The sequence below is a fragment of the Eubalaena glacialis genome, chromosome 1, assembly GCF_028564815.1.
Source record: "Eubalaena glacialis isolate mEubGla1 chromosome 1, mEubGla1.1.hap2.+ XY, whole genome shotgun sequence".
Lineage (NCBI taxonomy): Eukaryota > Metazoa > Chordata > Mammalia > Artiodactyla > Balaenidae > Eubalaena > Eubalaena glacialis.
Genome location: NC_083716.1, coordinates 28,048,053 through 28,067,901, shown reverse-complemented (window position 1 = coordinate 28,067,901; position 19,849 = coordinate 28,048,053). Strand labels below are relative to the sequence as shown.

General features: G+C 56.9%; 3 protein-coding genes across 5 annotated transcripts; 2 read left to right on the top strand and 1 right to left on the bottom strand.

Annotated features, from left to right (window-relative positions):
* Positions 1–227: 227 nt before the first annotated feature.
* On the bottom strand, positions 228–1,449 carry MRPL43 (mitochondrial ribosomal protein L43). Its single transcript, XM_061205455.1, has 3 exons — positions 1,268–1,449; positions 1,070–1,176; positions 228–956 (listed from the first exon to the last, which is right to left on the bottom strand). Exons 1-3 carry the CDS (start codon positions 1,396–1,398, stop codon positions 730–732), a joined length of 465 nt encoding a protein of 154 aa, XP_061061438.1. The 5' UTR covers positions 1,399–1,449; the 3' UTR covers positions 228–729.
* A 433-nt stretch (positions 1,450–1,882) lies between these two features.
* Positions 1,883–7,564, top strand: TWNK (twinkle mtDNA helicase). The gene is made up of 5 exons (XM_061194239.1): positions 1,883–3,362; positions 3,555–3,795; positions 3,929–4,036; positions 4,345–4,486; positions 5,567–7,564. Exons 1-5 carry the CDS (start codon positions 2,120–2,122, stop codon positions 5,885–5,887), a joined length of 2,055 nt encoding a protein of 684 aa, XP_061050222.1. The 5' UTR covers positions 1,883–2,119; the 3' UTR covers positions 5,888–7,564.
* Positions 7,565–10,080: 2,516 nt separating this feature from the next.
* On the top strand, positions 10,081–19,824 carry LZTS2 (leucine zipper tumor suppressor 2). 3 transcript variants are annotated; one of them, XM_061205068.1, is made up of 5 exons: positions 10,081–10,242; positions 15,538–15,987; positions 16,621–17,268; positions 17,829–18,086; positions 18,907–19,824. In XM_061205068.1, the coding sequence occupies exons 2-5, from the start codon at positions 15,580–15,582 to the stop codon at positions 19,588–19,590; spliced, it is 1,998 nt and encodes a 665-aa protein (XP_061061051.1). In that variant the 5' UTR covers positions 10,081–10,242; positions 15,538–15,579; the 3' UTR covers positions 19,591–19,824. The 3 variants fall into 3 exon arrangements, with proteins under 3 accessions (XP_061061051.1, XP_061061136.1, XP_061060972.1); XM_061205153.1 differs by lacking the exon at positions 10,081–10,242 and adding an exon at positions 11,373–11,418; XM_061204989.1 differs by lacking the exon at positions 10,081–10,242 and adding an exon at positions 12,924–13,038.
* The last annotated feature ends 25 nt before the right edge of the window (positions 19,825–19,849 follow it).

The following is a 19,849-nucleotide window of genomic DNA, read 5'->3' as shown; positions in this document are numbered from 1 at the left end:
TCTCACCATCTCCCCCTGTCCCTCACCTCATTTTTAGCTAAGCCTACAAGATGCTGCCTATTTATCAGCTGGCCTGAGAATCACTCTCTCCAAGGGTCAAGCAAGCCTAGATTAATCACATGGCCTTTGATACTACACCATTCTGAAGAGTTATTATTCATTTTGCTTCTGGTTTTAAGACAAAAAATGGCATTATAGTTTAAATATGCACATATTTTGAAGTAGACTTCAAGTGTGACCTTGACAAGTTTATTAACATCAGTTTTCTAATCCCCACACAAACATTCACAGATATAAAGGGCCTAGCCCAATGCCATGCTCACAGCAGGGTATAAGGTACTAGCTCTCTCTTGGTCAATGGCTGCAAAAACAGGACATAAGGGATTCTTCAGAAGCCAGCCTTAAATCCTCTCACTGTGATTTGAGATCACTATTATCAATTTGGATTTAAGAAATGAAGATCCAGTAAAATCTGAAGACTCTCGGGTTTCAGAGATGTCAGCTGGATCAGAATTAGGAGACTCACAGTCACTGCCCCTCACAGTGGACATCAAAAAGAAACAGGCAGCTCTTCTTTATCCCAAGCAAAAGCTTTGGCGTCAGCTTCCCCTTTGGTGGGCTCCATCTGTCTCCCGTGAACCAAACCAGAAGGAAGAACCACCTCTACTGGGGTCAGAGTCCAAACCCTGGGACTGGAGTAGGTGGAGCAACTCTTCACTGTGTTAGCCGCTAGGCTGGGGCAGGATCCTGGACCTCTCGAGGGCGCAGCCCGCCCAGCGTTGTCGGTTTGTTGGTGAACGGATGCCACTGGCCCTGGATGCTAGGGCTGTCCGTGTGGAAGGGCTTGCGGATGCGGATCACGTCCAAGCCCGACTGGTCCGCCAGCTTCTGCACCAGCGTGGCGATCTCCTCGACCGACTTGCAGTGGATGCTCTCCTCGCGCACAGACCCGTTAACTGGCCGAAGGGAGGTGGGGATAAGAGGAAGCGGGTCAGGGGTCACACGAGCGGCAGGCAAGCGGGCCGAGCCCCACGACACCTCCCTCCAGCCCTCGTCCGGCCCCACTCACGGTATTCGGCCACTACTCTGGGCACGCAGCACGGCCGCGGGTTCACGTATATTACGACCCCGGGGTTCCTGCGGGCGAAGTCGGTCACCTCCCGTTCTACGAACTCCCTGAGGGACCGGAGAAGGGTGAGCAAGGTGACCCCCTGACCCGGGGCAACGTCGGCCTGGAGTCGCACCTCCGCGCCCTTCCCCGGCTCACCTGGCGCCGCGGGACGAGGGCGCGTCACGGCTGAGGCTAAAACTGAGACGCTGCAGCTGCTGCACGTAGCGACCCAGCCCGTTGTGCAGGACACTGGTCAGGAAGCGGCTCGCGCTCCCGCGCGCCGTCATGGCCGCAGCTCCGAAGCCGTCGAGCCCGGCCTCGCGGTGTGGGGGCGGGATTAACCCGAGGCTTCCTCTTCCGGGAACACTGGCGCCGCGGCAGTTTTGTTTCCGAGGTCGTGGCTAGTGGCGCGAGTGACACATGTTGCAGGCGACAGGGGCAAGACGAGAGTGGTGACTCGGGGCCGGGGTCAGGAGCGGCGGAGCTCCTAGCAGTGGAGCCGAGAAAGCCACGCGGCGGAGGCGCGGCGGGCGTCCCTCTGAGCGCGGAGCTCGGCGGGAGCGAAGGAGTGGCGCTCAGGTTGCCTGATGTCCCCTTGAGTGAAGGAGCGGCGGAGCGGTCCTCTAGCAGGGGACCCAGAGGAGAGGGACTACGGAAGGGACGCAGGCGGCCGCAGAGATGAGGACGACGAGGAGGGGCAGTGGAGGGGCGGTAGTGGCGAGGAGATGATCGAGAAAAACCGCATCGGCGAGGGGCGGCGCGGAGGGGAGGCGGCGGGGGGAGCAGCTGTGGAGGACCTCAGAGGTAGGGAACCGGCCAAAGGGACGCGGACGTGAAAGGGCCGTGTCCTCTGGCATAGATGTGAAGTGGCAATGTAGAGGGGCTGAAGAGGATTCAGAGGGAGAAGAAAGCTGCGTGCAGGATCCCTAGGGTCTGACCTAGTAGTGAAGACACCCGAACCGGGCACCTAAGGCATTTCAAGCAGTGACTTCCCCCGCTTGACTAGGAATGTGGGTCCTCCTCCGAAGTGGGTACCCCCTCCATATCCTGCTGCCACTGCGTGGGCCGTGGATGGGGTGGAGGGGCCTGCCACGAAGCTTGGCCCTGGGCCCTCCTCGCAGACGGTACAGGAAGGAGGCTCTCGCCGCCTTGGAGGTACCAGTGTTGCCTGTAACTGCAACTGAAATCCGGCAATATTTGCGGGCCCATGGGATCCCCTTCCAGGATGGGCACAGCTGCGTGCGGGCACCTAGTCCCTTTGTGGGGGCCTCGAAGCTCAAGGACGAGACTGGTGCTGCCACTTCCTTCAGCCTCTTCATTGACAAGACCACAGGCCGCTTTCTCTGCATGACCAGCCTAGCAGAGGGGAGCTGGGAAGACTTCCAGGCCAGCGTGGAGGGGCGAGGGGATGGGGCCCGAGAAGGGGTCCTGCTTAGTGAGGCCCCAGAAGCTGAGGACAGTGAGGAGGTCCAGAGGATCTGGGACCGAGCCGTACCTCTCTGGGAGCTGCCTGAACCAGAGGAGGCCCAGCTGGCTCGCGTGATGTTTGGCCTCACCAAAGTGACAGATGACACACTCAAGCGTTTCAGTGTGCGCTATCTGCGGCCTGCTCACAGCCTTGTCTTTCCTTGGTTCTCCCCTGGAGGTTTGGCATTACGAGGCCTGAAGCTACTAGGGGCCAAAGGCAAGGGTGACAGAGTGCACTATGTGGAGACCACCATTCCCCAGCCTGGTGCCTTCCACAACCTGTTTGGGTTACCACTGATCAGTCGTCGAGATGTTGAGGTGGTGCTGACGAGTCGTGAGCTGGACAGCCTGGCCTTGAGCCAGTCCACAGGGCTGCCCACCCTTGCCCTACCCCGAGGGACAGCCTGCTTACCCCCTGCCTTGCTTCCTTACCTCGAACAGTTCCGACGCATTGTGCTCTGGCTGGGGGATGACCTTCGGTCCTGGGAAGCTGCCAAGTTGTTCGCCCGGAAACTGAACCCCAAACGATGCTCCTTGGTGCGGCCTGGGGACCAGCAGCCCTCTCCCCTGGAGGCTCTGAACCAAGGCTTAAATCTTTCTCGTATTCTGCGTACTGCCCTGCCTGCCTGGCACAAGTCTATCGTGTCTTTCCGGCAGCTTCGGGAGGAGGTGCTAGGAGAGCTATCAAATGTGGAGCAGGCAGCTGGCGTTCGCTGGAGCCGCTTCCCCGACCTCAATCGTCTCTTGAAGGGACATCGGAAGGGCGAGCTGACAGTCTTCACAGGTGACCCTTTGGGAAATCACTGCTTGGCCGGTTTGGGGGCAGAGGGTCAGATGACTGAAGCATGTGGGTTTGGGCTACAGTAAATGTTGAAGAGGCGCCTTCCCCTCCCAACTTTGAAGGCTCCGTGCGTGTCTTGGTTTCAAGGGTAGGGCTTTACTCCTCACCCGGGTCTGTGTTCAACCCCCCATGCAGGGCCGACAGGCAGTGGAAAGACAACATTCATCAGTGAATATGCCCTGGATTTGTGTACCCAGGGAGTGAACACGCTATGGGGTAGCTTTGAGATCAGCAACGTGAGACTAGCCCGGGTCATGCTGACACAGTTCGCTGTGGGGCGACTGGAAGAGCAACTGGACAAATATGACGAGTGGGCCGACCGCTTTGAGGACCTGCCCCTCTATTTCATGACTTTTCATGGGCAACAGAGCATCAGGTGAGATTCCCAGGCCTGGAGCTTTCAAAGAATAGGAGGGTGGGAGAACAGACTCCCAGCAGTTTTCTGACTGCCATGGTCTGGAGATGACTTGTAACTGACTCTTGAATTCATTGTCTCTTCCTCTTCCCAGGACTGTAATAGACACGATGCAACATGCAGTCTACGTGTATGACATTTGTCATGTGGTTATCGACAATCTGCAATTCATGATGGGTCATGAGCAGCTGTCCACAGACAGGTGACATCCTCCTCTTGTCTAGCTGTAACCCACTTAAACACACATCTTCTCAGGCAGCTGGCCTCTGGGCAGACACACTGTACTCTTGTTTCCTGACATATGTGCAGGAACATACCATCCCATATGTATTTCTGTCTTTGTAGAGGTGTGGGGTGTGGCAGTGGGAAGCATGGACAGGGACTTAAGTGTGAGTCCTTGGGTAGAGGGAAGTAGAGTGAGGTTGTGATGGTTTTTTGGGAGATGTGAACGAATCAGGAGTATGTGTTTGTTCTTGTCCTTCTGTGTCTGGTAACCTCTTTGTTGGGTAGGATTGCAGCTCAAGACTATATCATCGGGGCTTTTCGGAAGTTTGCCACAGACAGTAGCTGCCATGTGACACTGGTCATTCACCCCCGGAAGGAAGATGATGATAAAGAACTACAGACAGCATCCATTTTTGGCTCAGCCAAAGTAAGTGGGCTTTAGAGGAGCTCAAGCTATGGAAAGTAGAGGGGGCAGGTGTGACCAGGGACAGCCCTCATTCGGCCTTAAATCATCTTGACTGTCCATCTGGAACAGGCAGGAGGCAGCTTGCCTCTGGGGCCATGACATGAGGAACACATGTGCTAGAATACAAAGGCTGATAATGGTTGGTCCTTTGCCCTCCTTGACCTCCAGGAACTCACATATTCTATGGGGAAAAGAGGGAGACAGTGAGGGACTTCCCTGGCGGTCCGGTGGTTAAGACTCCGTGCTTCCAATGCAGGGGGCGCGGGTTCGATCCCTGGTCAGGGAACTTAGATCCGATACGCCACGTGGCGCAGCCAAAAAAAAAACGGGGAAAAAAGGAGACAGTGATTACAACTCAGTATGATAAGAGCTATGATAGGCAGCACAGGTATTGGGAGAAAAGAGAAAAGGCATCTGAGTCAGCCTCGGGGGAGACTTCCTAGAAGACGTGTCAACAGAGGTTGGGTTGGGTTTTGTCAGACAGTAGCTGTTAAATAAGCAAATAAGTGGAGGGCCTTCTGGGCAGCGGGACCAGCCGGATCCTGGAGCTTCCAGTGGTACACTGAGTGCCTATTACACGGCAGGCCTGGGCTGGGCACGGGGAATACAGGGCAAGGAACACAAACTATGTGCCACAATGGAACAGACATGGGACTGGGGAAGAGAATAACACAGAAGTGGAAAGATGGTAGTGCCTTTTTTATTTACAGGGATCAAGAATGGTCTCTCTGATGAAGTGTAACATTTAGACCAGGACCTAAATGATAAGGAGCTCGGGTTGAGTGAGCTGTGGAGCCAGAAGTGTTAGCAGCAGAGGGAACAGCGTGTACACAATCTGGGACAGCAACAGGGTTGTCAGGGAACTAAAAGACTCAAGTGGCCCCAGCATTCTGGTCAGTAGTTCAAAGAGCTTTGGTGATGGGGGAAGTACTTTTCCCTTCCCCCATTCTTGATATTCCTCCCTGCACCCTCAACCTTCCTTTGTGCTTCTCTTATATGTTTTCTCACTGCTTCTTCCTCCTTCTGCCCCTTTCCCCCCAGGCAAGCCAGGAAGCGGACAATGTTCTGATCCTGCAGGACAGGAGGCTGGTAACTGGGCCAGGGAAACGGTATCTACAGGTGTCCAAGAACCGCTTTGATGGAGACGTAGGTGTCTTCCCACTTGAATTCAATAAGAGCTCTCTCACCTTCTCCATACCACCAAAGAGCAAGGCCCGGCTCAAGAAGATCAAGGATGACAATGGGCTAGTGGCCAAAAAGCCTTCTTCTGGCAAAAAGGGGGCTGTGCCCCAGATCTCTGAGACTCACTCTGACCAGGCCCCCAACCCCAACAAGCCAGACCTCTCCAAGCCTTCAAGGTGAAGGCATTGCAGAGCTGGACGCTGAAACGAGCCTGCCAGGACAGGCTGGGGTAGAGACTCTTTCTTAGTCCTCTGCTAGGGCTGCCTCTGTCCTGTAGTTGTGAGCTATGGGCCCTTCTCAATCTGAGGGGCCTAGCCTAGGGCAGAGTTTCATTGCAAGAGAATTCAATTTAGCAAATATTTGAGAACCTACTGTGTGCCAGGTTTTGTTCTACATCCTGCGAATATAGCACTGACAAGACAGATGGGGTCCCTGCTTCCACAGAACCTGTAATGTGGTAGAAGAGACAAGATAAGCAATGAACAAATACATGCAAAACATAGTTTTAGATAGTGAAAAATGCTCTAAAGGAAAAAACAGTACAGTAATGTGATAATGCTTACAGGCTAGTTTAGATTATGATCTGAAAAGGTGTCTCTGAGCAGAGGACATTTGAGCTGGGGCCTCTGAAGAACTAGGATTGAGCCATGTGAGCATCTGGAGAAAGGAATCCAGGCAGAGGGAAAAGTAAATACAGAGGCCCTGAGGTGGGAATGAGCAAGTTGAGGTAAAAGCAGTGGGGTCAGGCCCCCTGAACCTGGAGGGGGATAGGGCACTTCTTGCCAAAACTCCAGCCCAGGCTTTCAGAGCCAAGGGGTGACATGGTGGATACCAATCTCCTCTGCTCCCCACTCTGGAGCCTACCCTGAGGTGGTGCTTACTACCATTGGATCTAGGTGCTCAGCCCTTATAATACCAGGGACAGCCACAAAGGTGGAAGCCTGGAAGAGAGCCATGGAAGGGAGCTGTGAGCCCAGGGTGCCTGCCATCTAGACACTCATTCCATGGTATGCTGCCTTGGACTGCTGGAGTGGCTGCAATCATGACTTTTTGTAGAGCCTTTTCCAGTTTTACTGAAAAAACTTTCCATTGCCTTTGTTTCTGTGCTTTTTCTTATTTGACCACTAGGTGTCACCCCAGTCTTTAACTGGATTTTCCTCTCACTTTGAATTGGGAGCAGATAGGTCCCCTCCCCCACCCTGTCTGAGCTGCGCACTCCCAAGAAAGCAGGGGTATTAAAGGGTCTTCATGCATGCACACCTTTATATCTCTTTGTGGCCTAGGGAAGACTGGATGGTGCTTCTTTATCTCTGTCTTCCCAGAGGATCTCCATGTGATCCCTGGCAGAGGTGTGGGTCACTGGGCCCCCATGCCTAAGGCTTTGCCTGACCAGCTGTCCCTCTGTGACATGAGCCACTCACTGACCTCTCATCGTGGACCCAAGCTCAGCATATTCTTATCTGGCCACCCCCCCAGTACATTTCCCTCCTCTTGTACCCTCTCAGCTTTTCTCTTATGTTAGTGTGTGTCAGAACTGGGGCTCTTGTTTAAAAATGCAGAACCGGGGCTTCCCTGGTGGCGCAGTGGTTGGGAGTCTGCCTGCCGGTGCAGGGGACACGGGTTCGAGCCCTGGTCTGGGAGGATCCCACATGCTGCGGAGCGGCTGAGCCCGTGAGCCACAGCTGCTGAGCCTGCGCGTCTGGAGCCTGTGCTCCGCAGCGGGAGGGCCTGCGACGGTGAGGGGCCCCCGCACCGTGATGAGGAGTGGCCCCCGCTCGCCACAGCTGGAGAGAGCCCTCGCACAGAAACGAAGACCCAACACAGCCAAAAATAAATATAAATGAATAAATAAATTTATTAAAAAAAAATGCAGAACCTATTTTTTTAACATCTTTATTGGAGTATAATTGCTTTACAATGGTGTGTTAGTTTCTGCTGTATGACAAAGTGAATCAGCTATATATATACATATATCCCCATATCTCCCTCTTGCATCTCCCTCCCACCCTCCCTATCTCACCCCTCTACGTGGTCACAAAGCACCGAGCTGATCTCCCTGTGCTATGTGGCTGCTTCCCACTAGCTAGCTATTTTACATTTGGTAGTGTATGTGTGTCCATGCCACTCTCTCACTTTGTTCCAGCTTACCCTTCCCCCTCCCTGTGTCCTCAGGTCCATTCTCTACGTCTGCGTCTTTATTCCTGTCCTGCCCCTAGGTTCTTCAGAACCTTTTTTTTTTTTTTTTTTAGATTCCATATATATGTGTTAGCATACGGTATTTGTTTTTCTCTTTCTGACTTACTTCACTCTGTATGACAGTCTCTAGGTCCATCCACCTCACTACAAATAACTCATTTCTTTTTATGGCTGAAGGACTCGTCATTTTTAAGAAACCCTGCCGGAGATTGTAAGATAACTTACCCAGAGACCTGTCAGAAATATTGCTAAGGGACTTACCTGGTGGTCCAGTGGCTAAGGCTCTGGTGCTTCCAATGCAGGGGGCTCGGGTTCAATCCCTGGTGAGGGAACTAGATCCCACATGCCGCAATTAAAAAAAAAGAGATCCCACCTGCTGCAACTAAGACCCGGTGCAGCCAAATAAATAAATATTTAAAAAAAGAAAGAAAGAAATCTTGCTTCTAATGAAAAAAAATTTTTTAAAGAAATATTGCTAAATGGTGACACTTTCCCAGCTCACTTCCTCTGATATCCTAAAGTCTGTTTCCCTTTAGATTTGCCTGCAAGCGTGATGAGAACGCAAGATGTTCTAAGGGGGCTGGGGAGAAGCCTTTTGTAAAGGGTGGTGGGGTCAGTGGGGTTCCTGCTTCCTGAAAGCAGGGCTGCTTTATCAAGGTTTCCCTGTCAATCTAAGAGGGGGTTCTGGAACCCTGTGGAATGGTCTGGGGTCTCTGGTCTGTGGTGTGTGAAAACTGTGGCTACAATTGTCTCCTGAAACACCCTGGAGCAAAGCTGTTCTCTGGGGGGAGGGAGGGGGGACCTCCTCCAGGGCCTCCCTTCTTGGGGGGTCTCTCCCAGACTGGCTGGAGCCAGGCCTCTTAATCCTGCAGTAATCATTCCCAGCCGCTGGCTGGTCTAGGCCTCATCCAGGGTCTATAACGTTGAACATCAGCCATGCCTTCCAGAGGCACACCACCAGGTCAGTCCTACCTATAAGGATGTGGGTTCCATATTCTGGTCTCCCTAGGATGCCTGGTGTGTTCTCAGGAAATCCTTTAGGGATTTCCATTAGGGGACTTTTGTGAGGTCTCTGTGTGAATTGGAGTTAGAGGGATAGATACACACGTGCCTGTCTTGCCCCACCCTCCTAGCAGATACCCCCCACACTGCACAAACCAGAATGCTAATGATCCCCCAGCCCCACCCCCTATACAAACACATTCCATTCCACACCTGCCTTGAACTCCTCACATCAAAATTAGCCCAAAGGGTGTTCAGGAGTCCCTGGAGCCTAGAAAGCAGTAGTTAATCCCTGGGTCCTGTGTAAGATCCCTGGGAGTCACTGTCCCTGTATGTAGCCAGAGTGAATTGAGGCAAATTGCCTGTGCCCAGCTGGACATTAAGAATCTTCCTGAGAGCTGAGGAAGAGCCTGGCCCAGCAGAGTCCAGCTGGATTTGCAGCCTTGTCCTCAGATTCATTGTCACACTTGCCTGTGAGGGGCAGCCTTGGTCCTCCATCCCTTTACTGGGAATGGGTTTGAGAAGGGACTAAACTCACAGGACTCCTGCTGCCCAAGTACTCAGGCTGCAAATATGGCCCAGATACCTGTAGACATCACAGGCTGCCTTGAGTGCCGTGGAGGGTGGGAGCCCTCGGTGCCTCCCTGCAATACAGGTTAACTTCCTGTTTGTGCCTGTGGGTGGAACTTTATGAGCCTGAGAGAAACCTGGCCATACTCCGTAGGGGCCAGAACTGGCAAGCCTGCTCACCTGGGCAGACACCTACTCCAGGGGAGGGGGAGACGCTGGTTCTGCTCGGGCAGCCCCAGCCCCGAGGTGTGTGTGAGGAAGGGCGGGGTCTGTTTTGGTGAAACCCGAGCCTTCTTTGTCTGATTCCCAGGGGTTTCCCCTGTGTCTGGGGGGGTGGGCTGAGAGTGGACCAGGGTGGGCTCCCTACAAAGCAGAGGAGGGTGGCAGTAAAGCCCTATAGCCAACTTGGTTAGGGCAGCCAGGTAGTTTAGCTTGGCTGTCGCACCACTGGCCCCTTCATAAGTCAAAAGCCAAATCCAGTAAGCTGTGAAGTCAGAGGCCAGAGGTGCAGTCTTGGGCCACCGTCGAGCCACAGGGGGGCTGGGTACTGGGTCGGCTGTTGAGGGGGTGCTGCGCAGACCACTCCCCTGCCGGGGTCGGGGGCGCGGCCTTAGCCGCCCCGCCCCGCTCCACCAAGCCCGGGCGGGCTGGCGCTGGGAGTCCGCAGCCCGGAGCTGGCTTGGGAGCCGGCGGGTCTGCTGCAAGGAGCTACCGGCTCTGGAGCAGGAGCCGGGCGGAAGCTGGAACGGCGGTGCAGGTGGCGCTGGGTGAGTGAGTGGTGGGGCCACGGAGGTGCAGGAACTCTCGCCTGCCGCACACACCCGCCCCGGAGCGAACTTTCCCGATCTGGGGAAGCTGGGGATTGGGGTTGAGGGGGGGGGGGTTCCCGGTCCGGGGGCCGCAGGCCAGGACTCTGAACAGGGAGCCTACACGGAAACTCACACTGACGGGCCCACACACGCGTGCACACAGACACACACGCGTACTGGAGACACGAACACACGTGCATTCCGGGGCGGACGCGCCCAGTGAGTTAACGCTAGTAGTCCGTGGAGCAGCGCCACTGGCCCGCGAGGACCCCCAGCGGGCAGGGCGCGCTGCTGTCGCGTACTTGACGGGAGTGGGAGAAAAGGGCCGCCCGGTGACCGCGGATGGGGGCGGGCCGGGTGGGACACCTCCGGAGGTTCCTGCTTCCCTGCAGCCCGCAGGTGAAGACTAAGACGTAAACAGGCACTGAGCACGTGATCGCTTCGCGCACCAGCGGGCTGTGCTCCCCCCACCCCAGCCTCGGGGCGGGAACCTCCCGCCGCGGTACTAAGCAAGTGTGCCAGATACCTTGCCGGACTGTATTTCTTTCTCCTGGAGGTGATAAGCCCTCCCCTAGGAATGGGAACACAACGCTCCCTGGAGTTGGGGTAGCGCAGGAGGACCAGAGACTGTTGCGCTGGGGTGGGGTTACCTGGGTTCCTCGTCTTCCTTCTCCGGAACATGGTGCCCCCATCCCTGAAAGTATCCCTGAAGGGGGTGCTATTCTGGATGGTAGTGTACAGCAGCCCCCGCCCGGTCCTCCAGCCCAGGGAGCAGCTGCGGGAGCGCCTGTGGGTCCCCTTCCTACTACCACTCCTCCTTGCAGAACTGGGAGCTCCTACCCCCAAAGTAGGAGCAGAAGACCCACTCATGCAAGAGTGGGAGGTTCCCTTCCCCAGAGAATGCATGAGCGTACACATCCCCTCAATACCAGAGTGGGCCTATCTCCCTCCGGTAGAAGGGAGGACGGCCCCCCTCCCCCCAGGGAATGAGGTAGTGGGCAGCGGCCCTCGGCTTCCCTCCCTGCCCCACCCCCCACCTCTACACACACGCTGAGCCCAGCTGCTGCCTGAGCTTCCGGGCAGGCTGCCAGAAAGGGGAGGAGGCTCCTGGTGTCCCAGGAGGCTGGGATCAGGGTAAGACCAGCAGAGGGGGTCTCCACGGGGGGGGGGGGGGCTCAGTCTGTTCTTGTGAGGCAGAGGGTCTAGGGTGAGCCTGAGGGTGGCTGGGCTATGTTTCCCTTTCCAGGGAAAAAGAAAGAAAAACAACCCTTTCCATAGAGTTAAAAATAGAGCTGAGAGCCGGCCAGGGCTGTGGCCTGGAAGGGGGGGAATGCTCCTTCCTGGGGCAGAGGAGCTCTGGCGGGCCTTGGCCCTGGGGGGCGGGGTTAGGGGGCAGGAGGCTGTCCTTGCCCTGGGGTGCGGGCATCAGCTGACCTGACTAGGTCACAGAGACCCCTACGGGCAAGTCTATGTGTTAAAATGTTTGTGAAATACAACGTGTATGTGTAAGTAGTTGTCTTTGTGACTGTGAATAAGACTGTCAGTGTGAAAAATGCTTAAGAGACGAAGTGTATTTAAGATTGTGACTGGGTGCGAAGGAACTCGAGCTGTGAAAGCTTGTGCACAACTAGGCGTGTGACACCGAGTGTATCTCTGTGAGTTGGCCTGAAGATTATGGATAGAAGGGACATGGAACCTTGTGATGGACGAGACAGACTGTGTGATTGTGGCTGTGTGAGACTGAATGTGGGAAAGATCGTGTGGGTGTTAAGACAGTCTTGTTTGCCAGAGGGTGAGAATATCCCTGACCCTGAGAAGACAGTGGAATGTGTTGTCGGCTGTGAGGCTCGTGTAGGCTTGGCCTGTAAGTTTGGACCAGCTCACCCCAGTGACTTTTGGGGGCCCAGGGGCTGCCTCTCGAGCAACGACCTCTCTCTTAGCAAATGACTCGTAGGGAAGGTTGGGGAGCACAGAGCCGCGCTCGGGGAAGGCCTGGGCTCTCGTGGGAGAGGGCACAATGCTGGGGAGTCGGGTAGGGACCCCCCCAAGGGGGGTCTTGGGGGTGACTGGGCGTGTTCTCCGAATAGGCCGCTAGGTGGCGCCGCCTCCGCAATCCAAGCGTGCCTCCTCCAACCCGCTGCGGGTGGGGCAAGCACCCACCAAACCTCGGCCCCCGACTTGTGCTGGGGCGCAAGGCCCAGAGTGGGGGGCAGCTGACCCTCGGCCTCCCTCTCTGGACTCCGAAGCCGGAGAGTGTGTCGGGGGGGGCGGGGTTGGCATCGACTAGAGGAGCGGAGGGGGAAGGGCGGCCGCCGCGGCGCCTGGCCCTTTGTGCTCGAACAATGATCAGCAGCCGCTGGCCCCGGGGCTCGGGTAGGGGTACAGGGTGACCCGCCGCCGCCTAGTCCTGAGCTGACCGAGCCCCCAGACACACAACCACCGCGCCTCGGAGGCAGGGAACCTGAGTCCCGCTGCGTAGCCCCTGCGTGCGTGCGCCTCGCCGGACACGCGTGACGCGGGGGGCCTACGCTTATCCGCGCCCCAGGGGCGGGGTCGCCCCTCGGACCCTCCCCCGCGCTGCACCGCCCACTTGGGCCGGGCGGGGCCTGGGCCGGGCCGGGCCGGGGGCTGCCCGGAGGCGGGGCCGGGCCGGACCGGGCCGCTCCGAGTAGCGGCGCGCGAGCTGGAGCAGGGCGGCGCGCCTGTGGAGCGCTGGGGGCGGCCCGGGGCTGAGCATGGAGCAGCGCGGTGGAGGTGAGGGGGGGCCGGGGCTGGGAGGCGACCTGGGGGTGACCCCAACTTATGCACGGCGGAGGTCCCGTGGGGAGGCGGCATTCCACAGCTGCCCCCACTTTATGGAAGCGGCGGGGGTCGGAGGGGGGGATGGATTCCGGAGGGTGGATTGGGGGCTCCCGGCTTCCGGTCTCGGAATGGGAACTCGTGATTCCAGACTTGATCCCGCTGGATGGTCCTTGGAGTTTGGTGAGGGGGAGACTTTCCCGAACTCTTCTGCCCCCAAAACAGGTCTGTGGGAGCTCGGACCTAGGCCAGACCTCCCTCGGACCCCGGCTGGACCCAGCCCTCAGCAGTCCCCACTGGGCGGGGGGAGTGTGTGCTGTGCCGGAGCGGTTTCTCAAGGATGTTGGGGAGAGCTGGGGGTTCCCTGCCTACAGCCACAAACGCACTTCTCAAAATGGAGCCTCCACTTGCCCCTCCTTCTCTCTCGGGCTCCAAGAGCAGGAGACGGGCTGGCTGGGCCTGGCTTTCCAGACGCCTGGCGCTGGCTCCCTGGGTGTCTGGCTCTCAGGGCCCAGCTCAGTGTCTCTTCTGGGTTTAGGGGCTCCTGGCTCCGTGGGGCGCAGGGACCCCGGCTCACTGGGTCTGCCTGACCCTGGGGCCTCTCTCAGTCTTTGTCTCTTGTCTTCTGGGTCCCTGTCTGAATCCCTCTGTCTCCTCCCCTCAGTTTCCACTTTCTCTGTGCTCACAGAAGTGGGGAAAGGGAGACAGAGATGCCAGCCCCCATGGCCCCCTAAGAAGCCCCTTCCCCACTGTTTCCTCCAGGCCCTGGAGTGGTCTGGGAGAGGGCAGAGGAGGGGGTGTTCCATTGGCTTTGCTCAGGGCTGGCGCTTGTGGGGTGGACTCAGCCCCTGCCCCTGCTCCGTGGACACCAGTCACCCCCACCCCCAGCTCCCACCTCCTCCTTCCTCAGTCTGGACACCTCCCTGGTTCTCCAGATCTTCTGACTTGAGCGGGGAGGGGGGGTGGGGGCGAACTTAACGGAACACACGTAAGAATGAAGGAGAGCAGATCAAGCAAAGACTCATGTGTCTCTCCTCTCCCCACAATCCAGTGAGTGACAAAAACCAGGCTCCCACTCTCCCAGTTGGCCCTGCGTGCCACCCAGGCTCTCACCCTCTCTCTCACGTACTCCCATGCACACACGGTGCTCTACACACTTGTGCACCCTCATTTCCTACTCACACACTTGTGTAAGATACATAAACTCATGTATATATGAATGGACATCTAACCAAACATATTCTCTCACATAGTCACAGTCATACATCACAAATTCACTTATGTATGCATTTGTAACTTTTACATACTTTCTGAGACACCCTATTTACACACATACTCTTTTGTAAGATATGCACATATGAGTTCACATACATATGCATGTATATCTGAATGTACTAATGCATCTATCCAAACATATATACTCACACATTCATTCATGATGTTTTCAAACACAGTGCTCAGATTCATGCTCTTGTGCACACAGTTTCACACGCACAAATAAGTAAGATGCATACACTCCTACTCCTACGCAATTCTCTGTCCACTTCTTGGCTCCCGTTCTGCATGATGACTTCAGCAGATGCCTGAGTCCTGGTCTTCAGCCTCAGGACTGGGGAGGGAGTTCCGGGTGGAGACTTGCTGTCCCCTTCCAGGAAGGAGCAGGGCCTGGGGAGGTGGAGCCCTCTTCCCTGGGCTCCAGGGAAATGAGATCTTGGAGCAGCTGCCAGAGGTGATGGTAGAGCTTCTATCCTCATCCCCTTGGGGTTACTCTGGGGAATGTCCAAAGCTAGAAGGTTTCATAGGGGTTGGCAGTGGGTCTGTGTAGGCTTCTTTAGGCCTGACTGGGTGTGGTGAGGCTAGTTGTCATGGAAACAGGCATGAGCCTGCATCCACCTCTTGGAGGCAGGAGACCCCAGAGGGTACCTGTGGGCTCCCTAAGAGCTCTGAGTTCTTGTTTGACCAGCTCCACCCTTGCCGCCTGTCTGTCTGGGAGAAACTGAGGCCCAGCTTGGGGAGGCTGGGCACTGCCTGGCCTTAGCTCTTTGTTTCCTAATTACCATCTGAGTTGCTGACTGCACCCCTGAGGTTGCCCAGACTGCCTCTAATGAGGCCACCTGTCCCAGGGGACCAAGGACTGGTGCTGGGAACTGGTAGAGAGGGCTCCCTCCCTAACTTGAGTCCTGGCCTCTGTGGGGCCCCATTCCTTCATCATCCCTGCTTGGTATATTCAGTCCTCAGCCCTGTTCAGACCAGAATTGGGCAGTGGCCTGGGGCCCAGGGATAATTGAGGTTCTTGCCAAGACTCGGAGGGGATGCATTGGGGGGAGGGTATCAGTGCTTGTTACTGATGTCAGGGGGCTGTTTGACCTGGGACAAAGGACCAGGAGGGACTCGAGACCCTATATAGGGAGGGAGCTCAAGATGGAGAGACTGACACCACTGCCCTGCTCACAGGTTTCCCTGGAGGCCCTTGGCCAGGCCTGAGCCTCTGCTGCCATGGCCATTGTGCAGACGCTGCCAGTGCCACTGGAGCCCGCTCCTGAGGCCGCCACTGCCCCACAAGCTCCAGCCATGGGCAGCGTGAGCAGCCTCATCTCAGGCCGGCCCTGCCCTGGGGGGCCGGCTCCTCCCCGCCATCACGGTCCCCCTGGGCCCACCTTCTTCCGCCAGCAGGATGGGCTGCTGCAGGGTGGCTATGAGGCACAGGAGCCGCTGTGCCCAGCTGTGCCCCCCAGGAAGGCTGTCCCTGGCACCAACTTTACCTACGTCAATGAAGACTTCCGGACAGAGTCACCCCCCAGCCCAAGCAGTGACATCGAAGATGCCCGAGAGCAGCGGGCACGCAATGCCCATCTCCGCGGTCCCCCACCAAAGCTCATCCCTGTCTCCGGAAAGCTGGAGAAGGTGAGGACCAGCCCTTCCTTTGGGGCCTGGGTGGAATCAGGGGTTCCCTGGAGAAGCTGAAATTAGGAGACCTATTTAGAGGAAGGAGTGTGGGCTCCAGATTCACCAGACCTGGGTTCTCATCCCAACTCTGCCTCATTCTGGTTGTATGACCTCAGGGAAGTCATTTAACCTTTCTGAGTCTCAGTTCCTATATCTGTAAAATGGAGGTAATAGGTCAACTCTTATAGGATTGTTGGGAGAATTACATTTAATAATGTGTGTAAAGTGTTTAGCCTAGTGCCTGGCATGTAATATGTACTCGATAAACGTTAGCTGCGTAGAAATACTGTTTTATACTTAAAACAGTGTGTTTGAATTTGAGCAAGGCCCGTAACTCTGCTGAGCCTCCATTTCCTCATCTGTGTATGAGATAGTGATAATATTTTGCTTGTATGGCTGTTGTAATGATCTGAGAGGAACGTTTTAAATTGCTTGACATAAAGCTGACACTCAGGAGGCCCTCAGCCAGTGGTAGCAATTGTTATTAATATATGGGGATTGGGGACCCCGGATGGGAGGGCAGGGAGTATGATAAGGGCTTTGAAAGATTGGGCGGCCTTATCCCCATTGTCAAGTGGCACCTCATTTCAGAACATGGAGAAAATTGTGATCCGCCCAACAGCCTTCAAGCCAGTGCTGCCCAAACCTCGCGGGGCACCATCCCTACCTAGCTTCCTGGGTCCTCGGGCCGCCGGACTGTCAGGGAGCCAAGGCAGCCTAACGCAGCTGTTTGGGGGCCCTGCCTCCTCCTCCTCCTCCTCCTCCTCCTCGGCTACCGACAAACCCCTGACACTGAGTGGCTGGGCCAGCAGCTGTCCATCGGGGACTCTATCCGACTCCGGCCGAAACTCACTGTCCAGCTTGCCCACTTACAGCACCGGGGGTGCAGAGCCAGCCACCAACTCCCCAGGCGGGCACCTGCCTTCCCACGGCCCTGGGCGGGGGGCACTGCCTGGGCCAGCCCGAGGGGCCCCCACTGGGCCCTCCCACTCAGACAGCGGCCGATCTTCCTCCAGCAAGAGCACAGGCTCCCTGGGGGGCCGCATGGCCGGGGGGCTCTTGGGCAGCGGTCCCCGGGCCTCCCCTGACAGCAGCTCTTGTGGGGAACGCTCCCCGCCACCGCCTCCACCCCCTCCACCCCCTTCGGACGAGGCCCTGCTGCATTGTGTCCTGGAAGGAAAGCTCCGAGACCGGGAGGCAGAGCTGCAGCAGCTGCGGGACAGTCTGGACGAGAGCGAGGTGACCATGTGCCGGGTGTGGTCAGTGGCAGTGTCGGGGGTGGCATGGCAGGACATCCACAGGTGCTGGGAATACAAGAAGCATTTCTGTCTGTGCTGAGGGGCAGGTGTCGGGCTGTTGCACTGTGACCCCATCCCCACCCCAGCTGTCTGGCTTACACTGTAGAGTGGTTGACACAGCACCACCATTTACTGTCCTTCAGACTTGAGCAAGTTACTTAGTTGTACTGAGCCTCAGTTTCCTCATCTATAAATGGGGATATTCCTGGCCTCAGGGTTATCATGAAGATTAAGTAGGGTGAAGGGTGTAAAGTGCTTAGACTAATGCCTGGCACCTGGGAAGTGCCACATAAGTTCTTGCTATTATTATTGTTGTTGTGTCGCTTTTCATAAAAGTAGTTGCTACTGTTGGTATTGTAATTATTGTAATTATTGAATGGAATCTACCTTCCCTGAGCCCAGGACGGGGGCCAGGGAAGTCGGTGATTGGGGAGCTGGGGGTGGCCAGGGCTTGAGGTTTGGGGGAGCCACCAGGACCCAGGCCTGCCCTCTCGCCCGTAGGTGTACGAGGAACGGCAGCGGCACTGGCAGCGCGAGCGCGAGGCCCTGCGAGAGGACGGCGCGGCCCAGGCACAGCGGGCGCAGCGGGCCCAACAGCTGCTGCAGCTTCAGGTGTTCCAGCTGCAGCAGGAGAAGCGGCAGCTGCAGGATGACTTTGCACAGCTGCTGCAGGAACGTGAGCAGCTGGAGCGGCGCTGCGCCACCTTCGAGCGGGAGCAGCGGGAGCTCGGGCCACGGCTGGAGGAGACCAAGTGGGAGGTGGGCCAGACCAGGATGGGCAGGGAGCAGGGCCTTTGGCAGGCGGTGGGGGTGGGGATGGGAGTGGGTAAGCCTTGAAAGGAGGGGCCCAGCCACACCCCCTCACCTGCCACCCCCAGAGGGCCTCCCCTTCCTCACCTTTGTGAGATGAGGCTCCCCCTTTGACCTCCCTTTCTGGGTGCGAGTCTTCTTGGGCCTCCACATTTGGTCTCCTCATTGGTCTGGTCTAAGTGCTCACGTAGCCAGTAACATTCCCATCCACTGCCTTCCCGCCATACTAAGAGTGAGAATGTAGTGCTTGCTGCTCAACAGGCACTGTTCTAAGCATGTAATGTAGAGTGTATCCTCTAATCCTTGTAACAACCCTGTGAAGTGGGTGCTGTTAATATTCTCATTTTATAGGTGAGGAAAGTGAGACCCAGAAAGGCTAGAGCCAGAGATCACACCTAGTCAGTGGCTGAGCTGAGATCTGAACCCAGGCAGTCTGGCTCCAGTGTCTCTGCTTTTCACCAAGATACTGTAGTGCCTCTCAACTGGAAATGTGGGCACTGCCCTCAGTTGCTTCCACTCCTACCAGACCCACCACCACCCAGTCCCCAGGGCGCTACTGCTTCGTGATGGTTTAAAGACCCCAGCTTTGAAAGCAAAAGATCTGGGTCTATATTCCACCGTAGCCAATTAATAGCTGTCTGAGTATACCCATCTGTAAAATGGGTATAATGATCAAACCACCTCTCCCCAAATGCCCAGCATGATGTCAGGGCCTGACACCCTGGGAGAACACTTCTCATCATCCTTTCTGACTATCTCCCACCCCCAGGTGTGCCAGAAGTCAGGCGAGATCTCCCTCCTGAAGCAGCAACTGAAGGAATCTCAGGCAGAGCTGGTGCAGAAGGGCAGCGAGCTGGTGGCCCTGCGAGTGGCGCTGCGGGAAGCCCGGGCGGCGCTGCGGGTCAGTGAGGGCCGGACGCGGGGCCTCCAGGAGGCAGCCCGAACACGGGAGCTGGAGCTGGAGGCCTGTTCCCAGGAGCTGCAGCGGCACCGCCAGGAGGCTGAGCGGCTGCGGGAGAAAGCTGGGCAGTTGGACACCGAGGCGGCCGGACTCCGGGAACCCCCTGTGCCTCCTGCCACTGCTGACCCATTCCTCCTGGCAGAGAGTGATGAGGCCAAGGCACAGCGGGCAGCAGCCGGGGTTGGGGGCAGCCTGCGGGCCCAGGTGGAGCGGCTCCGGGCGGAGCTACAGCGGGAGCGGCGGCGAGGCGAGGAGCAGCGGGACAGCTTCGAGGAGGAGCGGCTGGCCTGGCAGGCGGAGAAGGAGCAGGTGATCCGCTACCAGAAGCAGCTGCAGCACAACTACATCCAGATGTACCGACGCAACCGGCAGCTGGAGCAGGAGCTGCAGCAGCTCAGCCTGGAGCTGGAGGCCCGGGAACTCGCGGACCTGGGCCTGGCGGAGCCAGCTCCCTGCATCTGCCTGGAGGAGATCACTGCCACCGAAATCTAGGGCCTTGGCATCCAGCTCTGCGGGGAGGTCTACTGAATGCAGATGGTAGCCTCAGATCCACTGAGGGCCCCGGGGCCACTTGTCTCCTGGGATCCAGGCCTCTGGGCCTCTGTCAAGGACTCAGGGCTGCCCTATGACTTGGATGAGCAAGATCAGACTCCTTGAAGGTCCCTTTGTTCACTGTCACCCAGAGGCTCCTACTCACTCAACCTATTTCACTCACCAACTACTGCCATTGCCACTCTGCCAACCCCGTTCA